Here is a 25,634-nt window from a genome sequence, read left to right on the forward strand (position 1 = left end):
CATTATGATTCAATTTCCACAACATTTCTTTTATCTATCCCCTTTTCAACACTAACACAATTACTACCCCAATTTAAGTCCTTATGAGCTATCATCTGGGTCACCGTATTAGTCTATTTGTCACTATTCTCTCCACTTTCCAGTCCATCCTCTAAAAAGAATTGCTTAGGCATAGGATCTGATTCTCCATTCCATGGAAACTGCTTTTTCTAAGGTTACCAATGTTCTCTTAATTACTGGATCCTAAGAAAAGGCTATAGGAGCTAGTAAAGCCAAAAGCCAGAAAGCAAGAAAAGTTATTGGATAGTGAAAAATTAGAGACAGAGAGCATAGATTATTCTCTTAAGAGTCTGGCAGTGAACAAGATGATAGCTGGAGGGAGTGGCATGGCCAAGTTAAGGGTTTTAAAGTTGAGATAAACCTGAGCATGTCTATAGGAAGTAATGAAAGAAGAAAGATAAGAGAAGAGGTGGGGAATGATCAATTGATGTAGAAAAGTCATTTCTTCCTCAGTGATAAGAGAAAAGGAAAAGAATATGTGAGTAAAGATACAGAGAGAGGTTTTGAGACATCTAGTGGGAAAGAAGAGAAATCTCATGGATGACCCCCTATTAATTAAGGAGGAGGTAAAGACATTTCCTAGAGGGGAGGAAAGTGAGGAAAAGGTAGCACTGGGAGCTTGAGGAGTTAAAAGGTTTGGAATAACTCGAGAGGAATGGGATCAAATCGACTAAGCTTTTAGAGCTGTGAAGAAGTGTAGAATTATCTAGCCCCATTATTTTCATTTTGCAGATGAGGAAATTGAGACTCATTAAAGATAGCAAAAAAAAAAATTAAGTGGTGACAATGAAAGCATGTTTTAAAAAGGAACATCAACTGGAGACAGGAAAATACAACCATGGAGCTCTTTAGGGAGGCCATCACTCATATCTGATATGCTAATACTACTATTATATTTTCCTTTCTCCTCTCTAAATGAGAGAATCTCCCAGGAAAGCTTATTAGGAAGTGCTTGGTTACAGACTGTTAAGATACAGACTGAAACATTTTATTGCTTATATAATGACCAAACTTGACTGACAATGAAATATATTTTCTCTAGCAAAGAGTAGGGTATAATAAGTAGGGTATGAATTATCTATGTTGTTAGATATAACCAGCATTCTGCTTACCTATGACATATGTTCTATTTAACTACATCATTCTTTGTTAAAAGATAAGAGTCCCACTGAGAGATGTATCACTGGAAAGTGCCAGTGAGGTAAAATAGTCATCAATAAAACATTTTAAAAATATTTTTATTGTCTTGGCTATGTAACCCTGGGCAAATCACTTAACCCCCTTTACCTAACTCTTTGCCCTTTTGTCTTAGAGGTATTACTAAGACAGAAAGTAAAGGAGTTTAAAATTTTTTTTATTTTTATTGGTTTGTCATTTCTACTGAAGAGTTAAAACAGCTGTCTACACTTGGGTTCTCTGTATCCAGTATATGAAAAATTTCACTGGACAATTGTGTGTTTTTTTAAGCTATAACCACTACTGGTACTAGAAAGTCTTGTGAAGCTGGGTACTAAGGAAGAGATCTGAGAAAGCATCTCATCATGCTCCACTGAACAAATCTTTGAAGGGATGGGTGACATCAGTTTAGAACTATATATATAGTTATATCTGATATATATATATATATGATTTTTTGGTATTTTGATTACTATTGATAGACCTCTTTCCCGACTTTTTTAGATGGCAAGTATCCGTCTTCTTTGTAAACATATGTGAGAACTGTATAGCAATATAATTGATTTCCTTTGTAATCCTATATATCTTCTATTATGTATTTAAAAATACTATTCTAAGAAGGGGTTGACAAGTTTCAAACTGCCAAAAAGGTCCATGATACCAAAAAAAATTAAGAACCCTTTAGTAGGATATCTTTTCTCAGTATAAACTATTAAACCTCAACTTCAATTCTTCAGAGAATGAAATATCTCAAAGATTTGCCATCATATAGCATCACAGGAAAAAAGGTTAGTGTTAAAAAGGTAAGCCTTGAGGTGGCTCAGTGGATAGAGAGCCAGGCCTGGAGAAAGGACATCTTGGATTCAAATCTGGCCTCTGACAATTCTTAGCTATGTAATCCTGGACAACTCACTTCATTACCAACTACCTTGCCCTTACCTCTCTTCTGCCTTGGAACCAATAATTACTATTGAGTCTAAGACAGAAGGTAAAGTTGTTGTTTTTTTTTAAATAGGTCCTTATTTCTAGGATAAGCTTAGATTTAATAAAAAGAATTGTGTAATTTCCCAAATGCAACCTAGACTGTTTTCTTCTTCCTATTCGATTCTAAACCTGACTCATAGTTCACTGGTAGGATCTGTGGTGTTTTATCTACATATGTACCAATGGTTGAGCACTACATGTTGTTCATTCACCTACATATAATAGTCTTTATATCAGGTATTCTTCATCCACTTGGTTCTTCCTTTCAGGATGTTTAAGTCAAACACCTTGAATTAAAAATGAGGACCTGGATTCAAATCCTATCTCTGACAGTTCTCATTTTTTGTGCCTTCCCTCTAAGATAACTCTCTATTCATTCTGTCTACATCTTACTTGTACCTAGTTGTTTGCTCATCTCTCCTATTTAACCATGAGCTCTTTGAGAGCAAGGTCTATTTTTTTTTTTAGATTTTTGGAAAATTTTATTTATTTAGTTAATTTAGAACATTTTTCCATGGTTACAAGATTCATGTTCTTTCCCTCCTCTCCCCCTGCCCCCTCCTGTAGCTGATGCTCAATTCCACTGGGTTTTACATTTGTCATTGATCAAGACCTATTTCCCTATTATTGGCATCTGCATTAGGGTGATCATTTAGAGTCTACATCCCCAATCATATCCCCATCAGCTCATGTGATCAAGCAGTTGTTTTTCTTCGGTGTTTCTACTCCCACAGTTCTTCCTCTGAATGTTCTTTCTCACAAGTCCCTCCGAACTGTCCTGGATCGTTGCATTGCTACTAGTGGAGAAGTCTATTACATTCAATTATACCGTGTATTAGTATCTGTGTACAAGTTCTCCTGGTTCAAGCAGAATCTATTTTTGCCTTTCTTTGTACCCTCAATGCTTAGCTCTGTGCCTGCCTTGTTAATACCTGTAGGGTATTAACAAATGCTTGCTAATTTTACTTACTACAATGTGTGATCCTGGGTTACCCTCCCCAGATCTCAGAGTCTTTATCTAGAGTGATGGGACTTGACTCTTGCTATTCTACATCAATGACAATAGGATGACCTAAAAGTCAGTAGAGAAGCTCACAATGGGTGTGAACAGGCTTCAATATAAAGAATTTCACAGAGCAATACATTACAAATAAGGAATTACAAGAGAAAAGTATAATAAAACATCATCACAAAAATGTATGAGCTAAAAATTAAAGATTCATTACACAGAGTTTAGGGCATATGTGAAATGGGATCTGAGGAAATGGATGGATTCATATAATACAATCCAATATTAATTTTCCTCATAAGGGACAGCCATACATCCTTGAACAATATTTGCATATTTCTAAGTTAGAGCTTTTGTGATGCTACAAGGCTGAAATTATCAACTGATGACCATTAGTTCCCCTAAGTGGTACAATGAAATTTGCAAATAGCTCCTTTTTCAGTATCATCATTATCATCATCATTTCTACAGTAGCTTAAGTTTTATAAAGTATTTTCCTAAAAAGTCACTCTCTGTACAAGAACAGCAAAGCATTATTAGATCCATCTTAAAGATGCTTTGGGGGGGGCAGCTGGGTGGCTCAGTGGATTAAGAGCCAGGCCTAGAGAAGGAAGACCTGGGTTCAAATCTGGCCTCAGACACTTCCCAGCTGTGTGACTGTGGGCAAGTCACTTGACACAGTATTGGTTCCAAGACAGAAGGTAAGGCTTAAAAAAAAAAAAAAAGATGCTTTTGCACAGAGATTTGTAGTGATTTGCCAATGGTTAGATCTGGTAAGGTACAAAGCAAGGATCCAATTTTAGGTTTTCTGACAAAGATTCATGATATCTTCTATCTCCTATAAAATGTGATCATTTACATTTTTGTACAGATTGTGAAACATTCCATTTCCTATAGGCATTTTACTTTGTCATTTTTTTCCTTTTCTAGGGTGGAAAAAATTTTAGAATGAGATGGCAGCAAGTCATTTCACCTCTTTGGGCCTCAGTTTCCCTATCTAAAAAATGAGCAATTAGGCCATACTCCACAATACATTTTAAATGGATATATGACCTTAATATTAAAGATCATACTATAAAAAATTATAAGATGGAAATGAAGTTGGAACAGATACCTCAAGGTCCCTTCATTCTCTAATTTATGACTTTATGATTCTCCTTAGCTCAATTCCTGGTTCTTGACTCCCATCTTAAATCCCCTAAGACATCACTTTCCTGAAGTCTATGATGTTTTCAAGAAAATAGCAATGTATCCTTTACATAAAAGATGCAACTATACAATTTCATTTTATGCCAAATACAGATAAACTTGTGTCAATAATAAGCATATATACACATGCAATACAAAATACACAATACAAAAATCTGACATGTTCAAAACATTTTCATATTTATTTTCATAACAGATGAAATTTTACAACAATTCCTTTTCTAATATTAGAAGAATAGTAATGTGATATTTCTGAAGGTTTTTTATTATGGATACTGGAATATCAAATAGCTGTATGGTATAGTGGTAAGAGTGCCAAATTTAGAATCAGATTATCTGCATTCCAATTTTGTCTCTGCCACTTAATATTCTGGGCAAGTCTTTTAATTTCTCTGTGCCTCAGTTTTCTCATCTGTAAAATAATGTAATCGGACTAGAGGACCTCTAAGTTCTCTTCCAACTTTGTATCTATAATCTATAAACCTTTATTAAGTACAGTAGGGCCCCCTTATCTATGGTTTCACTCTTCCAAAGTCATTCCAAAGCACAAGAAATTTGCTCTTGAAGGCAGATACCAGGGTCTGCCTTGGTAGCAGTTGCTTCTCCTTCCACGTACACTATTTTTCAGTTGTTGTTGTTGGGGGGTGGGGGGACACACACGAGGGGATAGGCAGAGGCCAAGGATCACTGAACCCAGGAGCAGGAGTAGGGAAGAGAACATATATATATATATAAGGATCAGCAGGTATTTGCTTATATACATGATTTCAATCATCTGCAGTAGGTCTTGGAACATACTCTCTGTGGATATATGGGTCCCTAGTGTAGTCATGTTTCATCTGTCTAATGCATATAATTTTTGGTATTAGACTGCACTTAAATAGGGGATGTTCTCATTTAGAACTCTAATCTTGCAAAGATTCCTGGGTGGATTCAATAACATTCAAAAGTGGAACTCCTAAAACATCTTGTTGACAATTTAGGAGAAAAAGATCTAAAAAAGGACCATGTACAATGACTCAGAGCTATTTCTTACTCTTTAAAAGAATAGGCTTGAGGGAAAAAAAATTTAAAAAAACAAGACTAAAAGTGAGGTACTAGAGATTTGCTTTCTTGCTTTCCTATTTTTCCTGTCTCTCCTTTTCCATTAACTTTCTTCTACCTCCCCAGCAGCATTTTTTTGGTTGGCAAATAACTAGAATCTAAGTGAGTACCCATTTCCTAGAAAACTGCTAAATCGATTATAGCATATGAATGTAATAGAATATTATTACACCATAAGAAACTGTGAAAGATATGGTTTCTGAGAAACTTGGGGAGACTTGCATGAACTAAATTAGAATGAAGTGAGCAGAACTAGGAGAACAATTTATATAGTAATAACAACACTGGAAAGAAAAATAACTATGAAAGATTTCAAAACTCTGACCAATGAAATGTCCAAGTACAATTCAAGAAGACAAATGATAAAGCACCTAATGTATAGATTTGTTTTACTTGAAAACTTGTTGTAAGGAGTACTGTGGGTGGGGGAAGAAAGTGAGGGAAAATGGAAAGAAAGAAGTAGATGATAGCAACTACAAAAAAAGGAAGAAAGAAGGTGTCAGCATATGTAAAGAAAATGCATAGAAGAGTGCAGAGGGAGTTTTGAAGAAAACGCAAGTTTTACAGCATGCTGAATTGAGATTATTTATTTAAAGAAACAAAAAAAGCTATACATGAGACTCATGGGTTTTACATACAATTATTTTTTTCTGTTAAAAAAATTCCCATGCCTTAGTTTTCTCAATTGAAAAATGAGGAGTTAGATCCTCCTGAAGGGATGCGAATAGCTATAATATCACAATTTTGCCCTCTGCTACAGGAAATTCATATCCAATACAGATAATCCAAGATTTAAAGAGGTTCACACACTATTCTACCAAGCATGTATATGTTTTTACCTATGACTCTTGCAGAAGGAAGTGCACACACCATTTCACAAAGTCAGTGTACTATTATTTGACATGCTCTAAGCAAACAAGACCTTAGCTCTAGACTTCAGAAGGCATCTCCTTACTTTGCATAGCTTTTTTCCCAGAAGTCACTATGGCTCCCAACTCTCAGGCACAATTCATTTTGTAGAGTACAGCTGACTATTTCATTAGTCACAAAGGCCCTTTCACAACATAAAACTGCCTGTTCTGCCACTATCTTTAAACTCCTTATAAGTTTGAAGTGATCTTTGTCATTATCATTAGGTAGATGCACCCAGTTGGCATATTCCCTCCCCAAGGGTTATCTTAAATTTATTAATTGGCTACTGTTCTGTTTGATTTATGTACCTTCGATGCTAGATAGTGTATTGGGAGGAACATATATGTTTTTTATAATTGTTCAAATAGCTAATTTAATATAGAATTTATATCATTTCTAAAAAAGGGAACCATGGTTAGGAACACAATCTCTAATTACATTATTGCAATGAAAATAGGAAATCTGAAGTCTGATTTTTAACTTAAAAAAAATATTTATGGTATTTTTCATTTTTATATCACTGTAATTCTTGGACACAAGGTTTTCTGCCTTCTATCTCACTCAAACTGAATGAACCCTCTCATGCAAAAGTAGAAAAGCAGTTAAAAAAGCAAACAACAATCAGTACAGTGAGTCTTAAAAAACTTTCAAAGAACATTATGCAGCACACTCACTCTAAATTAAAGAGTTACCTATATAAGACAGGTTCACAGAACTACAGACTTGGGGATGGAAGACTTCAGAAGGCATCTATCTAGTCCATCTCATATCCCAAAAAGAATCCTAAGTATAACATATTCAACAAAGTTCATCTAACTTTTGCTAAAAATTCCAATGATGTGCTGGTAGAGTTGTGAATTGATCTAACCATTCTGGGAAGGCATTTTTTTTTAAATCCTTACTTTCTGTTTTAGAATAAATACTGAGTTTTAGTTCCAAGGCAGAAGAGCAATAAGGGCTAGGCAATAGGGGTTAAGTGACTTGTCTAGGGTCATAGCTAGGAAGTGTCTGAGGTCATATTTGAACCCAGGACCTCCCATCTCTAGACCTGATTCTCAATTCACTGAGCCACCTGCTGCCCCTTGGAAGGCAATTTGGAATTATGCCCAAAGGTCTTTAAAAGAGTCCATGCCCTTTGATCCAGGAATACCACTATTAGGTTTGTATCCCAAAGAGACAAAAAATACGGAAAGGGTCTGTTTGTACAGAAATATTTATAGCTGTGCTTTTTGAGGTAGCAACTGGAAAATATGGGGTTGTCCCTTGATTGGGGAGCGGCTGAACAAATATATGATGATGACAGAATACTATTGTCCTATAAGGAATGATGAACTGCTTGATTTCTATAAAAACTGGAAAAACTTCCATGAACTGATGCAAAGTGAAATGAGCAGAACCAGGAGAACATTGTACATAGTAAGTGAAACATTATGGGATGATCAAATGTAATAGATTTTGCTACTAATAGCAATGCAATTGCTAGGACAACCCTGAGGGACTTATGAGAAAGAATGCTATCCACATTGAGAGAAAGAACTGTGGGAGTAGAAATGCAGAAGAAAATCATATGATTTGTCATTTGTTTATATGGGTCTAGGATTTGGGGTCTATTACAAAAATGAATAATATGGAAATAGGTATTGAGTGATAATAATGCATGACCCAGTGGAATTGCTTGTCAGCTCCAGGAGTGGGGAGGGGGAAAAGGAGGGAGAGAACGTGAATCATGTAACCTTGGAAAAATACTTAAAAATAAATTAAAAAAATTTTAAATAATATATAAGTATGGAAAAAAAGAATCTACCCAAGAAAATGAAAAGAACACAAAGGAGTACATATCATAGGTCTATAGCTGGAAGGAAACTCAGAAAATATCTACTCCAACTCTCTCATTCTACAAATGAGGAAATTTGAGGCCCAGGAAGGTTAAGTAACTTGATCACATAAATAATTAGTGTCAGAGTCAGGTTTTGAATCCAAGTGCTCTCACTCCTACTCAGAATGCTTTCCTTGGTTGAGAAGTCTGTATTAATGGGATAATGTAGGGGGCAGCTAGGTGGCTCAGTGGATTGAGAGCCAGGCCTAGAGATGGCAAGTCCTAGGTTCAAATCTAGCCTCAAACACTTCCCAGTTGTATGACCCTGGGCAAGTCACTTAACCCCCATTGCCTAGCTCTTACCATTCTTCTGCCTTAGAACCAATATACAGTATTGATTCTAAGATGGAAGGTAAGGGTTTTGTTTTTTTAGTGTAATAATGTAACTATTAAAGTACCTCATTATAATAACATCTTATTTATCCAACAAACTCAATTATCCAGAACACAACAAAAACCTAGAAGTAGACAAAAAATGCCTGAGTAACTTTCCAAAAAATTCACATACTAAAATATATGTTCTTTACTCATGGCAAGTCCTTAAGGCCTTCACTTAAGAGATCAATTTAGTCATATTTTAGACATACTTCTAACAAATTTGGTCATTTGCTTTCTAACTCATAGTAGAATGAAAGCAGAAAAAGCAGAGAAAAGTGAGACTACTAAAAGTAGGCCCACTGACAACAGTAAGAAATGTCAACTGACAGTGAGGCAGATGACAAAGTATAAAAAGCAAATACACACACACACACACACACACACACACACACACACACACACACACACACACACGCTTCTTTAAGAGGCTTTGGAATCCTTAACAATGACAGTTTAACTCTCATTCCTTAAGGAGTCAGAAGGAAGTATATGAGTTTTTTAGCTCTATGAGGAGTCTGAGGAAATGAAATTTTAACTCAATCTGTAAAAGGATTGAGTTTAACTATTATTCTGGTGAGATGGTTAAGAGGTGGCTTGAAAGAAACTGAGAAAGAAGAGTCTACACAAATCTTTCCTTAGAGAAATGTTGTCTTACCTTGTGAATAAATACTATAAAGAGAATTCTTTGAGGAGCCTGTAAGTATTGAAGAGTGTAGATTATGACTCTAGAGAATTACCAGTCATGGCTGGAGAGTCTGTGAGAGAAAAGAAAGAACTGAGGTTTTCTTTCAGTTTTCTCTGAGAGAACTGAATTTAATCTTCATATTGGAAATAAATAAGAGAATTCTTGAGGAACTGGATGAAATTTTGACAGCTGAATGGTGACACTGTGTTCCAGAAGTGAAGAGGAGTTAAGACTAACACTCACTCTGTCTGTGATTTTTTTCATAGCTAAGAACACTGGAAATATTTTTGTGTGTGTTATTATTGGGTAAAATAAGTTGTATGGCAAATAAATTATCTAATATTAGACCTAATAGGATCTAAGAGGTTTGATATACAGCAATGAATAACTGCTAATGGGAAAATAGCCTTTCCAATTTAAGTGATAAATAATATTTAATAAACTATAGTAGGGGCTAGGAGCTAATTAATGAGAGGTTATAATTTTAATAATCTAACAAATTAATTGCCTTGGATTATATCAGAATTTGGAATAACGAGAATAAGCATGGAAATGATCAAGTTGCTGGGCAAAGGGATGAATGCTCCATATTGGCCACATATAAATGTGGTCAACACCAAAATTTTGTTACAATAGTATATCAAAAAGCATAGCAGTTTGCTTGATCACATGAACTGATGGGGATATGATTGGGGATGTAGACTCTAAATGATCACCCTAATACAAATATCAATAATATGGAAATAGGTCTTGATCAATGACACATGTAAAACCCAGTGGAACTGAACCTTGGCTACAGGAGGGGGGTGAGAGGAGGGGAAGGAAAGAACATAAATCATGTAACCATGGAAAAATTTTCTTAATTAATCAATTAAATTTTTTAAAAAAGCATAGCAGTCTAAATAATTTCCAATCTTTAAGAAATCTGTATTCCACCTTTGGCTCTGCTAGTTCTGGCAGGTAAGCTCTTTGCCTTATTTTGTTGGGAGTGACGTCTTCTATTAGAATGTAAGCTCCTCGAGGGCAGAGACCATCCTGCTTGCTTTGCTTATGTTTATAACCTCAGTGCCCAACATTGTTTAATAAATACTGTCTATCAGAGGGGCAAAAGATCCCTAATACTTCAGTGGTCAAAAGAATCGCTATATAAGCACAATACAATAACTGATACAAAATGAAGAGCCTAGACTAGATAAATTCTAAGATTCCTTCCAGCTTTAAAATTTTGATTCTGATCTATACTTCTCAAGAGTGTCTGTGAGGATCAAATGAGATAATAAATACAAAAACACATTACCCATTCCATACAATTTAATAAATTATAAGTGCCAAAGAAATATATAATCCAAAGTCTCTTCAGCATATTTTTTTCCTCTTTTGGAGAATACAATATTTATTGTTATAGAAAATCACCCTTAGAGACATAAGGTATTCATAATCCAAAAAGAAACTGATTCTAAAGCTCTGATAGCAATAATAGATCAAAGGGAAGAAAAGCTACAGGCAAAAAGTTAAGTTAAGAGTTAAGTTAAGTTAAGAGGTTATTGCCATCATAAGGTGAAGACCTGGACTAAGGTGCTAGCTATGAGAGGAAAGGCATTGCAAAGTTAAGAGTCAATATATTGATGATTAATTGAACAGATTGTTTCTTTACAAACATTTATCAAAGATAAATGGAATATATCAGTAAGAAATCAGCAGATAGCACTAAATAGCTCTTAGCTGACCATCTTCTGAGTTACAGAAAACAAAGAAAATAACATCAACAAGCCAAACTGGTTACTAATGATTAAGCAGTTATAGGTCTACTAGTGAAAGGTCAGTTAATGGCCAACATTTACTTGGGCATTCAGTGTACTTAAAGCTTGTTTTAGATGCTGTGGACTAGTATATAAAAAAAAGAGTCCTTCCCTATCCTCATTGAGCGTACAATCTAGTGGAAGAAAAACAGAATAAAATCAAATAAATTACATTGAGAGAAAATATGCATAATGAATTACAGCTATAAAGACACATACATTAATGGAGAAGGAATAGTGAGTATGACTGAATGACTAGTACCAAATATAGTTTAATGAGAAAGACTTCTTGAAAGAGATGATTTGGTTCGGGAAAAGAAAAACAGAATGAAGATCAATTTAAATACTCTGTAGCATTTCCAAAATTGCTCTAAGTGGGGTTCAGCTATTATATTATTTGTCCTTGTGAACATTCTTAAACATTGTCAATTCATAACAATTCCATTCACACAAAATTTGCATTAACTTTGTTCACAATAGTCAAAGTAATTATCTTCCTATCCATTTGAACTTCTGTTGCTTACCAATTCACTAAACTAAGAAGGCATAACTGTCTTGTTAGAGAAAATCAGTTCCCCCACAGACATTAATTCCTACCAAAAAAAAGAAAAAAGGAAAGAAAATCCATTGTTTCTTCTTGGCTTTAGACATGTGGATTGATACTTATTTAACCTGCTTTCATAATAATAAGTTTAAAGATTAAGAAATCAAGGAATATTGCCTTCAATATACGTGGAAGTCAAGTGCCTCAACCAAGGACATTCAACAAGTCAATGACACAAACAGTGATAAAATCTAAGTGAAATGAAACAAGATAACATGGCTTCTAGATGACTATAGAGCACTTTACAAATTCAATAGCTATGAATTAACCATATTATAGCAGTTATTAAGAATAATATTTGCTATATAGATACCTGAGGTCAGAATCAAACATCTGATCAACACTATGCTTGTAAAATTAGAATCTGTCCTTAAACACTCAACTTTGTCCAGAGGAGAATCTGCAAGCAATGAAAAACAGGAAAACAAGAATTTATTAAGAACTATGTAAAATAAAAAAAGAATTTGCAATGTTCCAGGCACTGTGCCTTTGGGACACAATTCTTTCCTTTCTACTCTTCAGCCTTACTATAAATGAGCACAGAAGCTCTATCCAGCAAGATTCCTGTTTTAACTGAACTCAGAGTCTGAGCAGGGAAACCACCTATTACTCTGGTCAAGGAGAACAGAGAGCAGACCTTTTCTCCATTATCATCATCATCCATAGCTAACATTTATATAGCATTTATACCGTGTGCCTATTTTACAGATGAGGAAACTGAGGCGAATAGAGGTTATATGACTTATCCAAGGCCACAGAGCTAGTAAATGCCTGAGGTCACATTTGATCTCAAGCCTTCCTGACCCTAGGCCCAGTGTTCTGCACCACTCAGATGCCTCACAAGCCATAAGTCATACTACTCTGTATTTAGAATAAGAGAAATGCACAAATTGAAAAGCTCAAAACATGGCAGTATACCACAGAGATTTAAAAATAAAGTCTTTATCAATATCACTGATTCACTGGCACAAAACACTTAAAAGTAATGATAAACTTAATGAAATATCAATATAACCAACCAATTTCAATTATTTATAGTTAAATAAAAGGAATTTCAACTCATAAAATATTATAATTTTCTGTAAATGTCAGTCTCCATCAGTTTTCTTTATTCTTGAATACTGAATGGCTCCACTTATTTGTCTTCCTTTAACTTAGTAACTATAGTTTTATGGACAACTAACTGTATATAGGTCATGTGTATTTATAAGTAGATTAATTTACATTTGATATCTTTTACTATTATAAATGAGGTTTCTTTTTTGTGAATTTCTTTTGATCTTTATTGCTAGTAAATAAGAGTGATCTTTATGAATTACTCTTATATCATGAAACTGCAGATTAATCCTTCTGCTATCTTCTTTCTGTCTTACATAATGTCACATAAAAATGAGGAAAATAGGTACCCTTGTTTTTAATGGGAATATTTCTCATGTTTGTCAGTGGCAATATTATGAAGGCTCTGGAATTATGAACATAATTCAGAATGGCTTTTTTCTGCATCTGTGGATTTGAATTGTTTACATTGTATTATAGTAATAATTTTTCTGATACTAAACTAAATTTGCATAAGCCTTTTTGGTCACAATAAAATTTTTTCCTATGTGTAGTTGTGTGTTGTGAGTTAATGTTGCATTTAGTATTTTTCCATTCATTAACAGTTAATATGGCATAAGACTAACTAGCTTTAGTGTCAGGAAGACCTGGGTTCAAGTCTTGCCTCAGATACACATATTCCAACCTTTGTCACCATAGGTAAGTCACTTAACCTCTCAGTGCTCCCAGGTAGAACTGTCTAAGACTATAAATCAGAGAGGAGTTAAAGATCTATGTCCAAGGGAGGTGTTTCCACACCAGAAGCTCCTCACACTATGAAATCATAGATTTTCAGTCAAAAAACATAAGGGGAAATTTACTATAATTCTTTTTTTTTTAATGTTATCTTTGCAAAGGCTTTAAAATGAACATTATATTTTCTTCACAGAAGGTAGGGGATACTGTTCCACATTTCTCTATATTCATAAGCAATCTATGGAACATAAACATTATTTATTCTTTGAAGATTTGAAAGAATTCACCTCTGACCCTGAAAAAGCTAGGCTCATTTTTATGGGAGGTAACTCATTGATGAGTTGTCTTATTTCTTCTTCTAAGACTGAGCTTTACACTATGAGTTGTCTGTTTTTAGTTTATTTAAAATTCATAGTCTTTCAGCTAGCATGTAGACATGGGTAGGTTTAATTTTGTTTGTCTCTTTTTTTACTTGTAATTTTATTGCTTTGCTATCTCTCTCCTTCCTTAACTAAACTTTCTACTAGTCTGTCAATTTTATCAGCCACAAAAAAGTTCTTTTTTCAAATGAAATTAAATTGTTCTTTCATTTTCTCTTCTACTTGTTTCTGCCCTTAATTTCACAATCTTTATTTTATTTTTCTTTAGGCTATTTGGAATACTGGATATGATATAAGCCTTTTGTTATGTTGATTATTTTTGTGGAACATTTTTTCTTTCTGATTTTCTTCATTATTTAAAAAGAATAACTTTCTGAGAGGGGAAAGGAGTAATGAAATGTGGGTAACAAAAAAGCAAAAAGACACAAAAACTTTATTTTAAAAAACTGTCTTAAATATCTTATTGCCCCTATTTTTAAGTAAAATAACATTCCTTTGTGATGACAAAATACGTAACTGTTTTGAAGAGAAAACCAGATGGGAACAAAAGAATGTACTATAAGTAAAAACAAAAGGGATAGCTTAAATAGCAGAAGAGAGCAGAAATTAGTTCAGAGGCAGAGAGAGACAATTCATATGCAATATACTTTTTCTTTTTGCAATATACTTCTAATTTCTTTTCAGATACAAAAAAAGTTTGTTGATGGCTATACAGACTTTAATAAAAAATTTTAAACAAAATATCAGTAAAGTATAACACTGAATTAGTTAACAATAGGGACAAGTTTGGGAAGGGAGGAAAGTATGAAATGGGGTTTTTCCTATAGTCAATTATGAAGGTAAAATTATAAGGTAATTTATATTATATAAGTATATAATAAAAAAATATAATAATATATAAAGTAAAAATCAGTTAATGCTTGAAAAAAATTATAGGTAGTAATCAGTGATGTCATGTTTTTAAAAACCTTGTAACAATCAAGTCCTCCCATCATAATAATAGCATGAAGTTTTAAAAATTATGGATAAAAAGTATAAAACATCTATGCTAAAATACATAGAGCATTTTGGAATGAAAAATAAGAAAATTATGTATGTAAATTGTTTTTATGAAAAATTGGGAGGAATAAATTTTTTGGAAATAATTAATAATTGTAAGCAATTGATTGATGGGATTTTATTTCAAGGTAAAGTCTGTTACTCTTTTAAAAAGGATAATTCAGACCATTCACATTTATAATTTTTAAAAATTTTAATTCTTATTTGTTTTCTGACATTTTCTTCTTACTATTCTTAATATTTTCTGGAGGAAGTAAAAAATTAATGAAGGAAATTATATTCTCAGTTTTAAAAATGTAAATCTTTTTATTCTCTGAGTTATAATCCCCTTCTTATTATAAATAGGGGTTTTATATTCAGCATTGCCATCTCTTTCTATTCCTTCCCTATTAGCTTTCATCTCCCTTTCATTATTAGATATAAAGATCACATAACCTTATATTAAGAACTAGAAAGGATTTCAGAAGCCATCTAGTACAATTCCTTCAGTTTATAGGAAGAAAAAACTGAACCTGAGAGTAGCAAGTTGCCAGGCCTCAGCAAATCAGAGTTTAGATTTAAACTAAGTTCCCTTGACTACAAATCCAAGATCATTCCACTGAACTCAACTGCCTCCCAAAGTGATCCTTATAAATGTTTTAATCAAATTAATGTGTTTCTAATATAATTTTAAAAGGAGATTATATTTAAAATCAAATTATATTTATTTAATATTAAGGTCAAATAATATTACTTTGTTAAAAACTGTATCCAGTCAATTTGGAGTCCTTCTCTACTGATTTTATATAGAGATCTCTTCATTTATGAATATTCTTTTCTTTTTGAGCAATATAGTCATGCTTTCAGGATATGTGGGAGCCCCAGGACTATTTTTGAAATTTTTTGCATATTCTTGAGCAATTTCCTTGTTTTTCCTTCATTGTCTTTAAAAAGTCTTGATGATATTCTAATAGGTATTTTGAAATTTTACATTTGTTTCTCAATAATTGAAGTTTTTTTCTCCTTATAATTCTATGTTTTAATTCTTATGAGCCTCAGTGAATTAGGCTGTACGTAGTCAGGTCTGTGAAAATGCTTATTTTGAAAATACAAATTGTTTCCAGTGAGATGTTTATATATTAGGAAGTGATTTGAGTATAACAAATTTGTTGTGTTTGCTTCCACTCAATTTTGTCTGTGAGAAACATGGGAAGGGCACAGAAAGCTATTACTTTTTACAAGCTGTCACCCTTATAACATCCATTTCCAAAAGCGACCTTCAGATCTCTTCAAAGTAAAGTGCCATTTATTATTTATTTTCTGCTATAGTAGATGTGGGCTGAGGAGGATCTTTGTCCACTCCTCTCCCTTCTACCACTATGGGGTGGGTAGGGGAGGCTTTTGAGTTGGCCGCTGGCTACTCCAGTTTATCAGCCTGGGCCCTAAGAGAAAACTTGGACTTAAGCCTCCACTTGGTCATGTGAACACCATAGCAACACCACTATTACAGAATTTATGTATTTCTTAACCATTTAATGTGTATAAAACTGTGCTGTTTTTTATTAGTCTTATCTTTTTATATATTACTGATGATGTTTTTGAGTGTTGTACCCTTAATGTTATTTCCCTCATAAGCTCTGTGGTCTTTATCACCAGGAATTCATATGTCCCCTTATAGCACTTAAATGTATATGCTCTCAACTTGTGTATTTGCCTGGTCTAGTCCTACTTTCAAAAGTTTTTACTGATTAACTCCATCAGTTTCATTTGTTTTCTTTTTCAGTGTCATGTCAGATTCCAATAAATCTATTTAACCTTCTTCCTTTGTCTTCCAACCGTTGTTTTATTCTGCCTAATATATGTAAAATGCTCTGTGAACCTTAAAGTAATGAATATGAACAGCTATTATTACATGTTATTTGCTACTTTTAAGTTATTACATCTGACTTATCCTTCAGTTTTAAAAAATCTCCTGATTTTTGCTTACTGTTATTTATTTTATTTTTCAGTTAAAGTTTTTAAATGAGTCATTTTATAATTTCCTAAACTGTTTTCTCATAGTGAGTTTTTTATCTGAATGTCTTATCCTCTGATTCCTTTAATGTATTTTTTAAACGAGCTTTTATTGGTATCTTCCAGGTTTTTTTAATGTCATCTTAAGTTATTTCAAGTATCCTTTTCCTCTCTCAGAAAGCCATCTCAGATAGTATTTTTAGGAGAAAAAAAAACCTGGTAAATTGATCAATACATTGAAAACAATTTTCAAAAACATGAGCAGGTGTCCTTTCATATCTCTTTGAATTCTGCTTGAACTTTATAATATTGTTATATTTACTTCTGATTTTTCTTTTAGTGTGTAGTTGTTCTTTCCATTTACATTATTGTAGTTACTCTGTATTCCTTTTTTTTTGGCTCCGATTACTTCACTATGCATTAATTCATATAGATCTTTTTCATGCTTCTTTGTATTCATCACACACATTCCCTTAATGTATTTAGTAACCAATTTAATATATCATAGGATTGGAACTGGAAGGAATCTCAGAGGCTAAGAGTCCATCCTCCTCATTTCTACTACTGAAGAAACTGAGGCCTAGGGAAATTAAAGTGACTTGCCAAAAGACATAGAAGCAGTATCAAAGGTAGGTTTTGAATTCAGACCTTCTGATTCTAGTGTCAGAGCTCTTTCTACTATATATTCTATCAATGCTCCACCTTATAGTGGTCAAAGTAATAAAAGAAGTAAACCTAGCAGTCATGATTAAGTGGTAAGGTGGAACTGCCACAGAAAGGAAGAAAAGAAATTTCCAGGTATTTTGGTCAAGCTCTGTGTTAGGACTGGAGCCAGATTCCTTTACCTATAATAGTAGTGTGGAGGTATGGGTAGTAAGGTGGTATGATGGAGTATGAATGACCAGAGTTTGATTCTCATCTCTGTGATCCTAGATAAGTCACTAATTTTCTTTCAGTACCAAGACTGGAGGTGGCAAGGCCACTGCAGATTCTGGAACTTTGAAGCAACTTGGCTCCACAAACAGAAACTACAACAGGGGATTAAAAAAAATTTTTTTTCTTTCTTTCTTGTGTGTGTGGGGGTTTGGGGGGAAGGGGAAGTGTTGGTGGAAGTATGGAATGAATAGTGATTCTATTCTGTTGAGGCTATTTGGGCAAAAACTTTGGACACTCCATATATTTAGACCATATGCCTAAAACAGAATCCCTTTAAAATAATACATAGAAAAACATCAATTATAAATGAGTGGCACTCAGGTTTTATTCTAGCTTCTTTCTACTCTGTCATTTTATGGGATGTTCTTAGAAAACTTTATTCTCCAACCTTTTATGAGACCTCTATTTGCACTGTCATTGCTTCAAGTTCTAAAAAGGATGATCAAAGTGACTCATGCATTTGTGAAGGAGGAAAGATCAAAATGTGCTTGCATGCTTACCTGTCTGACTAAACAAGCTAGACAAGGTTCAATTTATAAAAGTTATCTGACTGCAATAAAAGAAAAAGGATTGGTTTCAGAGAGCAACACTTAACAGAGCATTTGCCACGCCTTTCAGAGAAATCAAGTACTTCTCTGATTGCCTTTTGCTCCCTGGATAGGGAGGGTACAGTATATGTTTACATATCAAAAGCAGAAACCTAAAAACATATTCTGAACTTTCTTGCCCTGTTCACCTTAACTGTTCTGATAGAAGGGTGACAGCAGTGAGGCAATTATGGGAATACTGAAGAAATAACAGGTGTTTTGAGGACATAGAAAAAAGTTTTAAAGTAGGATATTCTTTGGCAGGAACTTCAAGTTCTTTTTTCCACAATTTTCTACTTCATAACTTCTCTGGAGAAAATATAACACCTTACAACACACCATAAAGATATTTATATTTTCAAATTTGGAGAAATTTAGTTCACAATTCTATAATAACAATGACTTGATAGTTATACAGTGTCCCAAAAGTCTTAGTGCAATAGTGATCTTTTAATAGTTTAATACTATTGTGCAGTTTTAACAGCTTAATATACTGCACTAAGATTTTTGGGACACCCTGTATTTAAGGTTTAAAAATCAATCACTCTACATACATTTGAGCCTCAAAACAATACTATTATGATTCTATCATGTGCATTATTCATTTTACACATTTAAAACTGAAGTTTGGAGAGATTTAAGTGACTTGCTCAGGGTCATACATTGTAAGCATTAGACACTTTTACCATGATAACCATACGATCTTTCTTCAGTTGACAAGGGATAATACTGCATAATACGGAACAAATTCTCACCTACAGTTTTTCAACTGATGGACAAAGGAGAGAAGGCAACATAAACAAGGGCCTCTACAGATAACAAGGAAATAAGAAGGCTTCCCAGAAAATACTGTATTGGTCCAAACATAAGCTATACCTTAATCTGTCTATACCCCTAAACAGAATCTTTTTAAAACAATACCCGTCAATTATAAGTGGCACTCGGGTTTTATACAAGCCTAATTTAAAGAAAAGGTGTGGCCTATATTCACATCAATATAGTCCACCTTCCTTAAAGGCAACTAGTCATCTTGGGTGGAACCGTGAGAATTAGATAGTTCTCAGGATTCCAGACAGACATCGAAAAGGTAACAAATACAAAACAGACATCCTTATAAATACTGGAATATAGCTAACCTAGATCTTCTATTTTTCCAAAGAATTGCTTTATCTGTGGCAACAATAAGTGCTCCATTTACAATACCATTTAATCCAGCCCAGTGAAGCAGCCAGTATAAGGGGAAATCTGTCTTCATGACATTTTATACCTGTCTTTTCTGCTATGTACCAACAAAGAGAACTTGGAGAATGGCATATGCTACATTTCCATAAAATAGTCATCAATTCATTGCAACTCTGCAGGCTCTTTTTACCTTTTCTAATATAGGCAACTTTCCCATTAGAAAATATGGAAAACATTCACTCTTTTTTTTTTGTCTTTACTTTTACTTTGGGCAGATCTTTAAATTTACACAAGATCCTTTCCATATTTCAGTTTAAGGTTTCATAGGAAATGTGGTAATTAGGCTTACAACAAAAAAAGACAAATGAGGAAGACTCACTTGAGTGGCTGGAAAAAAATTTAGCTCGATATTGTAAATTCTGTCAGATCTAGTTAGCTCTATGGCTAGAACAGAGTGCCAAATGAAGTTAAGATTGAAGGTTTTATTCCTAAAAGAATAAATTAACTTTAAATAGGAAAACAATATGTTGCAGGAGAAATACATGATTAGGTTGGAATGTATGAGCTCTTAAGTTCCTAACACTGCAAAGATTCTACTCTCTCCACTATATAGCCAGAAAGAAAACAACTGACCTTGAGCACCTCTCTTATTAATGAAGTGTTAACTTCATAGGCTCTGATCAATGTAAATGAACCTATCACCACTACTAAAAAAGACAACAACCTCAAAGCATAAATCCTACATTGATTCATAGCATCAACTTTGAATATGAAGAGCATACCATAAATTTACATTTTAACTAGTCAGCAATTAAAATCAGGGACTAAGGGTCTCAAATGGGACTCTCCTAAGCACTTTTCAGTAGTTCTAACACCACTTCCTCCCACCTAAAAACTAACACACACAAAACTTAGCCTAAATCAGAAAAAAATGGATTTCCCTTTTTGTCCTCTAAGATATTTCTTCTAAGTTGGAGTTAACAGTACATTTTCTAAGGGGCAGTTAGGTAGTACAGTATCAATGGAGTGCCAGGCCTGGAGTTAGAAGGACCTGGGTTCAAATAATGCCTCAGAAACTTCCCAGCTTACCCCTAATTACCTAGCCCTCACTACTCTTTTGTCTTAGAAATGATACTAAGACAGAAGGTTATGGTTTAAAAAAAAGGAAGTTTTTTGGTGAGTCTTCAGAGAAAATCTGTTGCTTTAAGTCTCCTACTGAACCTACAGCAGAAAGAGGGATAAGTATAGTATCTAATATAGTCAATCCCAAAACCTTGATAGGCTAAAATTAAAGGAATGAAGAAGTAACTGGAAATCTGTCTGTCATTTGAAGGCCAACAAATTAGCAAGAAGTCAATGCTATAAACACTCATTAAAGTTTGCCAAAAAACCTCTAACAAAGAAAAAGATCTGAAAAAGTTAAAATTTCTTCAATAAAACAGCATTATTAGAACACCAAAAAAAATCAGCATTTGGAAAGATTCAACACTTTCTTATAAACTAAGTCAATATAAATCATTGGGATGGTGTACCCACTCCAGGTGTTACTGGTTATTCTGGGTTTCACTGAGTACTTTTAAATATTTAAATTAAGAAGGAGGACAAGCAGTCATTGAACTTACTTGTGCATAGAATTTCAGGCCAGAAAGGACTCAAAGAATATACAGTCAGAACTCCTCATTTTATAAATAGGGAAACTGAAGCCACAAGACATTAAGTGATTTTTACCCAAACTCAGTAAGGTCAAGATTCTAACCCAGGTCCTATGGTTTCAAATCCTGTGTTCTTTCCAACAAACCATATTTTATTTCAAACATTTTCTAGCCTGCAATCTTGTTTAAAAAGAGTGCTAAAAATATCAAGATAGGAAGGCGTTTTATTCAAGGCACAGCAGGCTGATTTCCTGAACACTAAGTATTTTCACACCTGATGAGAACAGTTTGCCTGTATCCATCTGTCATCTGGACAAAAAAAAAAATCATGCTGACAACCAGATCTACACCCTGCCACAACCAGGTCATGTGACCCTAACTCATGAACCACAATAGGACCACCATAGAACCTGGACCACAATCAGATGATTGACACAAGATGAAATTCCATTTGACACACTCATACACTTTTACACCCTTCTAACCATTCCCACCCCACCCTCAACCCCTTCAAGTCCATCTTTATAGAATCTAGATGTCCACCATGTATCTAGGTAAAATATTATATTCAATAAAGGTGCAGGGACTTAAAAATCCCACAAACTACTCATCAACCAAAAAGGCTGATTCCTATAGAGTGAAATGCACCTTCTGTGACCCAAAATACTTAGGCAAATTTTATATCTCCATATTATGTACTGAATACCATACAGGACTCAAATTGTTATTTCAAGAATGTAGTTTTCTGAAGCTTCTAGCTGTATTCAATGTCTCTTCAAGGCTTGGGACCTTTAAAATTTAAAAGATGGGAATAAGCTGCAAATTGCCAAAGCTCCGACACCCTTCTTAATAGTGTAACATTTTAAGTACTGTGAAGGGATGAAGAAAAAAGGCAGTACCAATTGTCAGTTCTTAATTATACACTTCAGTACTATAGTAAATGGTCTATGACAGTTTTCATGATAAAGCTTGATTTCACAATAGGTAGATTAAGTTTGTATTAAGGTACAAAAGAAAAGTCGTAATAGCCTTAGATGGGACCTACTTTTAGAGGACTGATTATACAAGGTGTCCCAAAGACTTTTGGAACAGCCTATATATTAGTTGGTGCATAACAGGAACCAAATGGTTTTAATGATTCCCTGCTTAAATCCTTTACTATCATATTTGGGAACAGATATCACTAAAGTAAAAAGCCATTTTCCTGAAGTGAAAGTCTATTGTGGGAGATAAATATGGAACTGTCTGTGATGAAGATGAAGCTTTCAATAAATAAATATACATTAAAAACCTTTTGTGTATCAAGTCTGATGCTTAAGAGCTAAGACAAGTACAGTTTGGCTAAGAATTTACTTTTGAACCAATCCTTAGGAAAGAAAGGGTTTAAAACAATCCTCAGGAAGACTTATGTTAATTCTAGTCCCGGATAGTGGAAGCAGCTTCCTGGATGGCTACAAAACAAAACTCTAAGCCAAGATCCGGAGTAGTTGAAACATACATAAACAGCAAAGATCTATCTGGATTTGTAACCTGAGCACAAACTAAATTTATCTTACTTTTTATACTCCCTAATTACTACTGCAGTGCAGTTTGCCTAATCCTCCCCCTTCCCTAAGTCCTTACCGTTGCTGTAGGCGTAGGGGGATTCAGATGCTCCATCTTGAAGGCTCTCCAGGATTTCTCCCTTTCCAACATCACTGTCTCCTACCAGCAGGAATTTGAGCAGATAATCATAGCTCTTCACAGGGCTGCCCTGGGTCCCCATTCTCCCTCTCATTAGCAAAGAGGCAGGATCTGCATACTAAACATGCAGCCACACTAACAGAAGAGCACAGGTTCCAGCTTCCAGTCTTAGAGATGATCCCCTGAGGGGGTTGTTGTTGTTGTTGAAGAGGGAGGGTGAAAGTACAGGAAAGATTCACCCTCTCAAAAGAAACTCTGTGTCCTGTTCACCTTCCATCATTGATCTTCCTGGTAAAAACAGACCTCCATCCTGGCATAAAAAAAGATGCCCACTAAGTTATTAATATCCTTTATGGGGTGCCACAAATATATTTTGCCAAATTATCAAACCCAATATGTAGTGTGAGAATCCTGTGTAAGATGCTGTCCTCTTTGCTAAGCAATGTGAAGTTGAAGGAGGTAAAGGTGACCACAAAGAGGGCAAGAAAAGCAGTCATATTTATTAGCCCGTATTTCAGGTTTTCACTTTCACTGTTCCCTCTCCTTTTTAAAATGGCATAGACCCTGAAATGATTCAAACAGGACAGCATCCTATATATATATATATATATATATATATACATATATATATATATATATATACATACATATATATATATATATATATATATGTATATACACACACATACATAAAACAACAAATGCCTCTACACAGAACAAAAACAATCTAGAGCATCTGGGAAGACATAATCTAAACCATCACTAGGCAGGTCTTACCCATCCTCCTTACACTCTGTGAGAAGGTTCCCTCTTCCCCCAGGCTCAGGTCTTTTGCTCCCCTCAGATTGGGGGGCGGGGGGCATCCTCAAATACAAAGACATGGAATTTGGTAATATTTGGCTTCCCCGATCGATAAAGCAGATACTTTAAATTTATGCCCATCTTCTCGTAGCTGTGTTCCGCCCCCCCCCCCCCAGCTCATTGTTCATCCCCACCCCACCTCAGCGCTTCCCTTCCATCAGTGGCGGGTGAGGGGGCTGCGGATCCCCCCACCACCACACACCGAGCCCCAAGCCCCTCAAGCCCGAGGATCCTGGAGCGCGGAAGAAGCCTGAGAGCTGGGGAGGGAGGAGGAGATGGGGGAAGAGCTGAGGGGGAGGGCGGCTCCGAGCCCTTCTCCCTGAGGCAGACCAGCGGCTACGAGGGCAAGAGGCTGCCTTGGTGGGGACGCACCTGCTTCTCTTCAAGAGAACCCCGAAGCGCGGCCGGCCTGGCCCAGCCAGGCCCACCGCCGATGTCCCCACCTCCTCTCAGGCCTGCGCCGGCTTCCTTCCCTCCCCGGGCGGCCGCCGCCCCAACGCGAGCCCGGGGACTAGCGCGGGCTGACTGGGTGGGGGCCGCCCCCTCACGGCGGGAAGGGCGTCAAGGGGGAATCCCGCCGGGAGGGGGCCAGGGAGGACCAGGCACCCGGGGAAGGCTGGGCCGAGTGTCTCCAGGCCGGCTCAGGAACCGGTTCAAATGCGGCGATGAGGCTGCTCCAGGGCCACCTCGGCTTCCAGCACCCACTGCCACAGAGACCCGCCGCCCCGCCTCCCTCCTCAGCCAGCTCTCGCCCACAGGCTCCAGACTCCGCCTTCTAGGAGCCCCGATTGGTCGCTCACCACCCACCCTCCACGAGCCATTGGCCCGTCGACCCTTCCATCACAACCCGCCCGAGCCCGCCCAGCCTACTCAGTACGCTCCTCCCTCTCGCATCCACTCCGGCTAGGTGACCAACCAGAAACTTGCGGCGTTAGGGTTTTGTTTTTTTTTGCATAAGGTTCCCACTCGGAATGCCTAGGGAGGGATAGCCCTCAAAGTTGGAAGATGCCGTCCCTTCCGGGAAAACTACAGATCCCATTAGACTGCAAAATCCCCTTTTCTCGTGATGCACCAGGGACGAGTGGCAGATTGCTCCCTGGGAATTGTAGTCTCTTGTAGCCATCCTATCAGAAGCCACGTACGTGAATTGGCCAATCGGCGCTCAGAGAAGTTACAGGTGGCGGGACTTCCGGTATCTGCTTGTAAGCTTCGGAAAAAGGTAAATAAAAGTTGAAAAGATTGAGAGAATTGTTCTGTGAACTCTGGGGTCAAGCTCGATTTCATCCCTTAACCTTGGCGAGTTTCTAGGTGACGAGGGAGACTCACCCGGTGACCTTGGAAAGGCCTTAGTCTGTTGGAGGAAGATACAGTCTCTGCCTTAGAGTAGCTCCCATTCTGAAGCTCGAGACTCGGGAAGCCTTCATTCTGAGGACCTCAGGTTTGTAGGAGGAAGATGAAAATAGAAGGAAATCAATACCCATCAGTCATTCAGTCAATTAACATTTATTAAGTGCCTACTATGTGTCAAGTACTATGCTAAGTCCTTGAGGATACAAAGAAAGCAAGAAGACACCACTAGCTCTCAAGGAGCTTACAGTCTTGCAATCAACTAAGTACCAAAAAAAAAAAAAAAATATATATATATATATATATATATATATATATATATATATATATACAGGATAAATTGGAGGTAATCAGGAAAGGGAAGGCAC

The 25,634-nt window shown here is 35.7% G+C and overlaps 1 protein-coding gene across 2 annotated transcripts in view; it reads right to left on the minus strand.

Annotated features, from left to right (window-relative positions):
* The window catches only part of RAB40C (RAB40C, member RAS oncogene family), a 102,933-nt gene extending 78,501 nt beyond the window's left edge, over positions 1-24,432 (minus strand). The window contains exons 1-3 of one of the 2 annotated variants that reach the window (XM_007499213.3): positions 24,292-24,432; positions 22,999-23,368; positions 12,110-12,196 (exon numbers count right to left, since the gene is read on the minus strand). In XM_007499213.3, the coding sequence (XP_007499275.1) occupies positions 12,110-12,196; positions 22,999-23,152 (241 nt within the window). In that variant the 5' untranslated portion in view covers positions 23,153-23,368; positions 24,292-24,432. The remainder of the gene's footprint in view (positions 1-12,109; positions 12,197-22,998; positions 23,369-24,291) is intronic. The other variant, XM_001365312.4, reaches the window with a different exon arrangement.
* Positions 24,433-25,634: the final 1,202 nt, after the last annotated feature.

Source organism: Monodelphis domestica, chromosome 7, assembly GCF_027887165.1.
Source record: "Monodelphis domestica isolate mMonDom1 chromosome 7, mMonDom1.pri, whole genome shotgun sequence".
NCBI lineage: Eukaryota > Metazoa > Chordata > Mammalia > Didelphimorphia > Didelphidae > Monodelphis > Monodelphis domestica.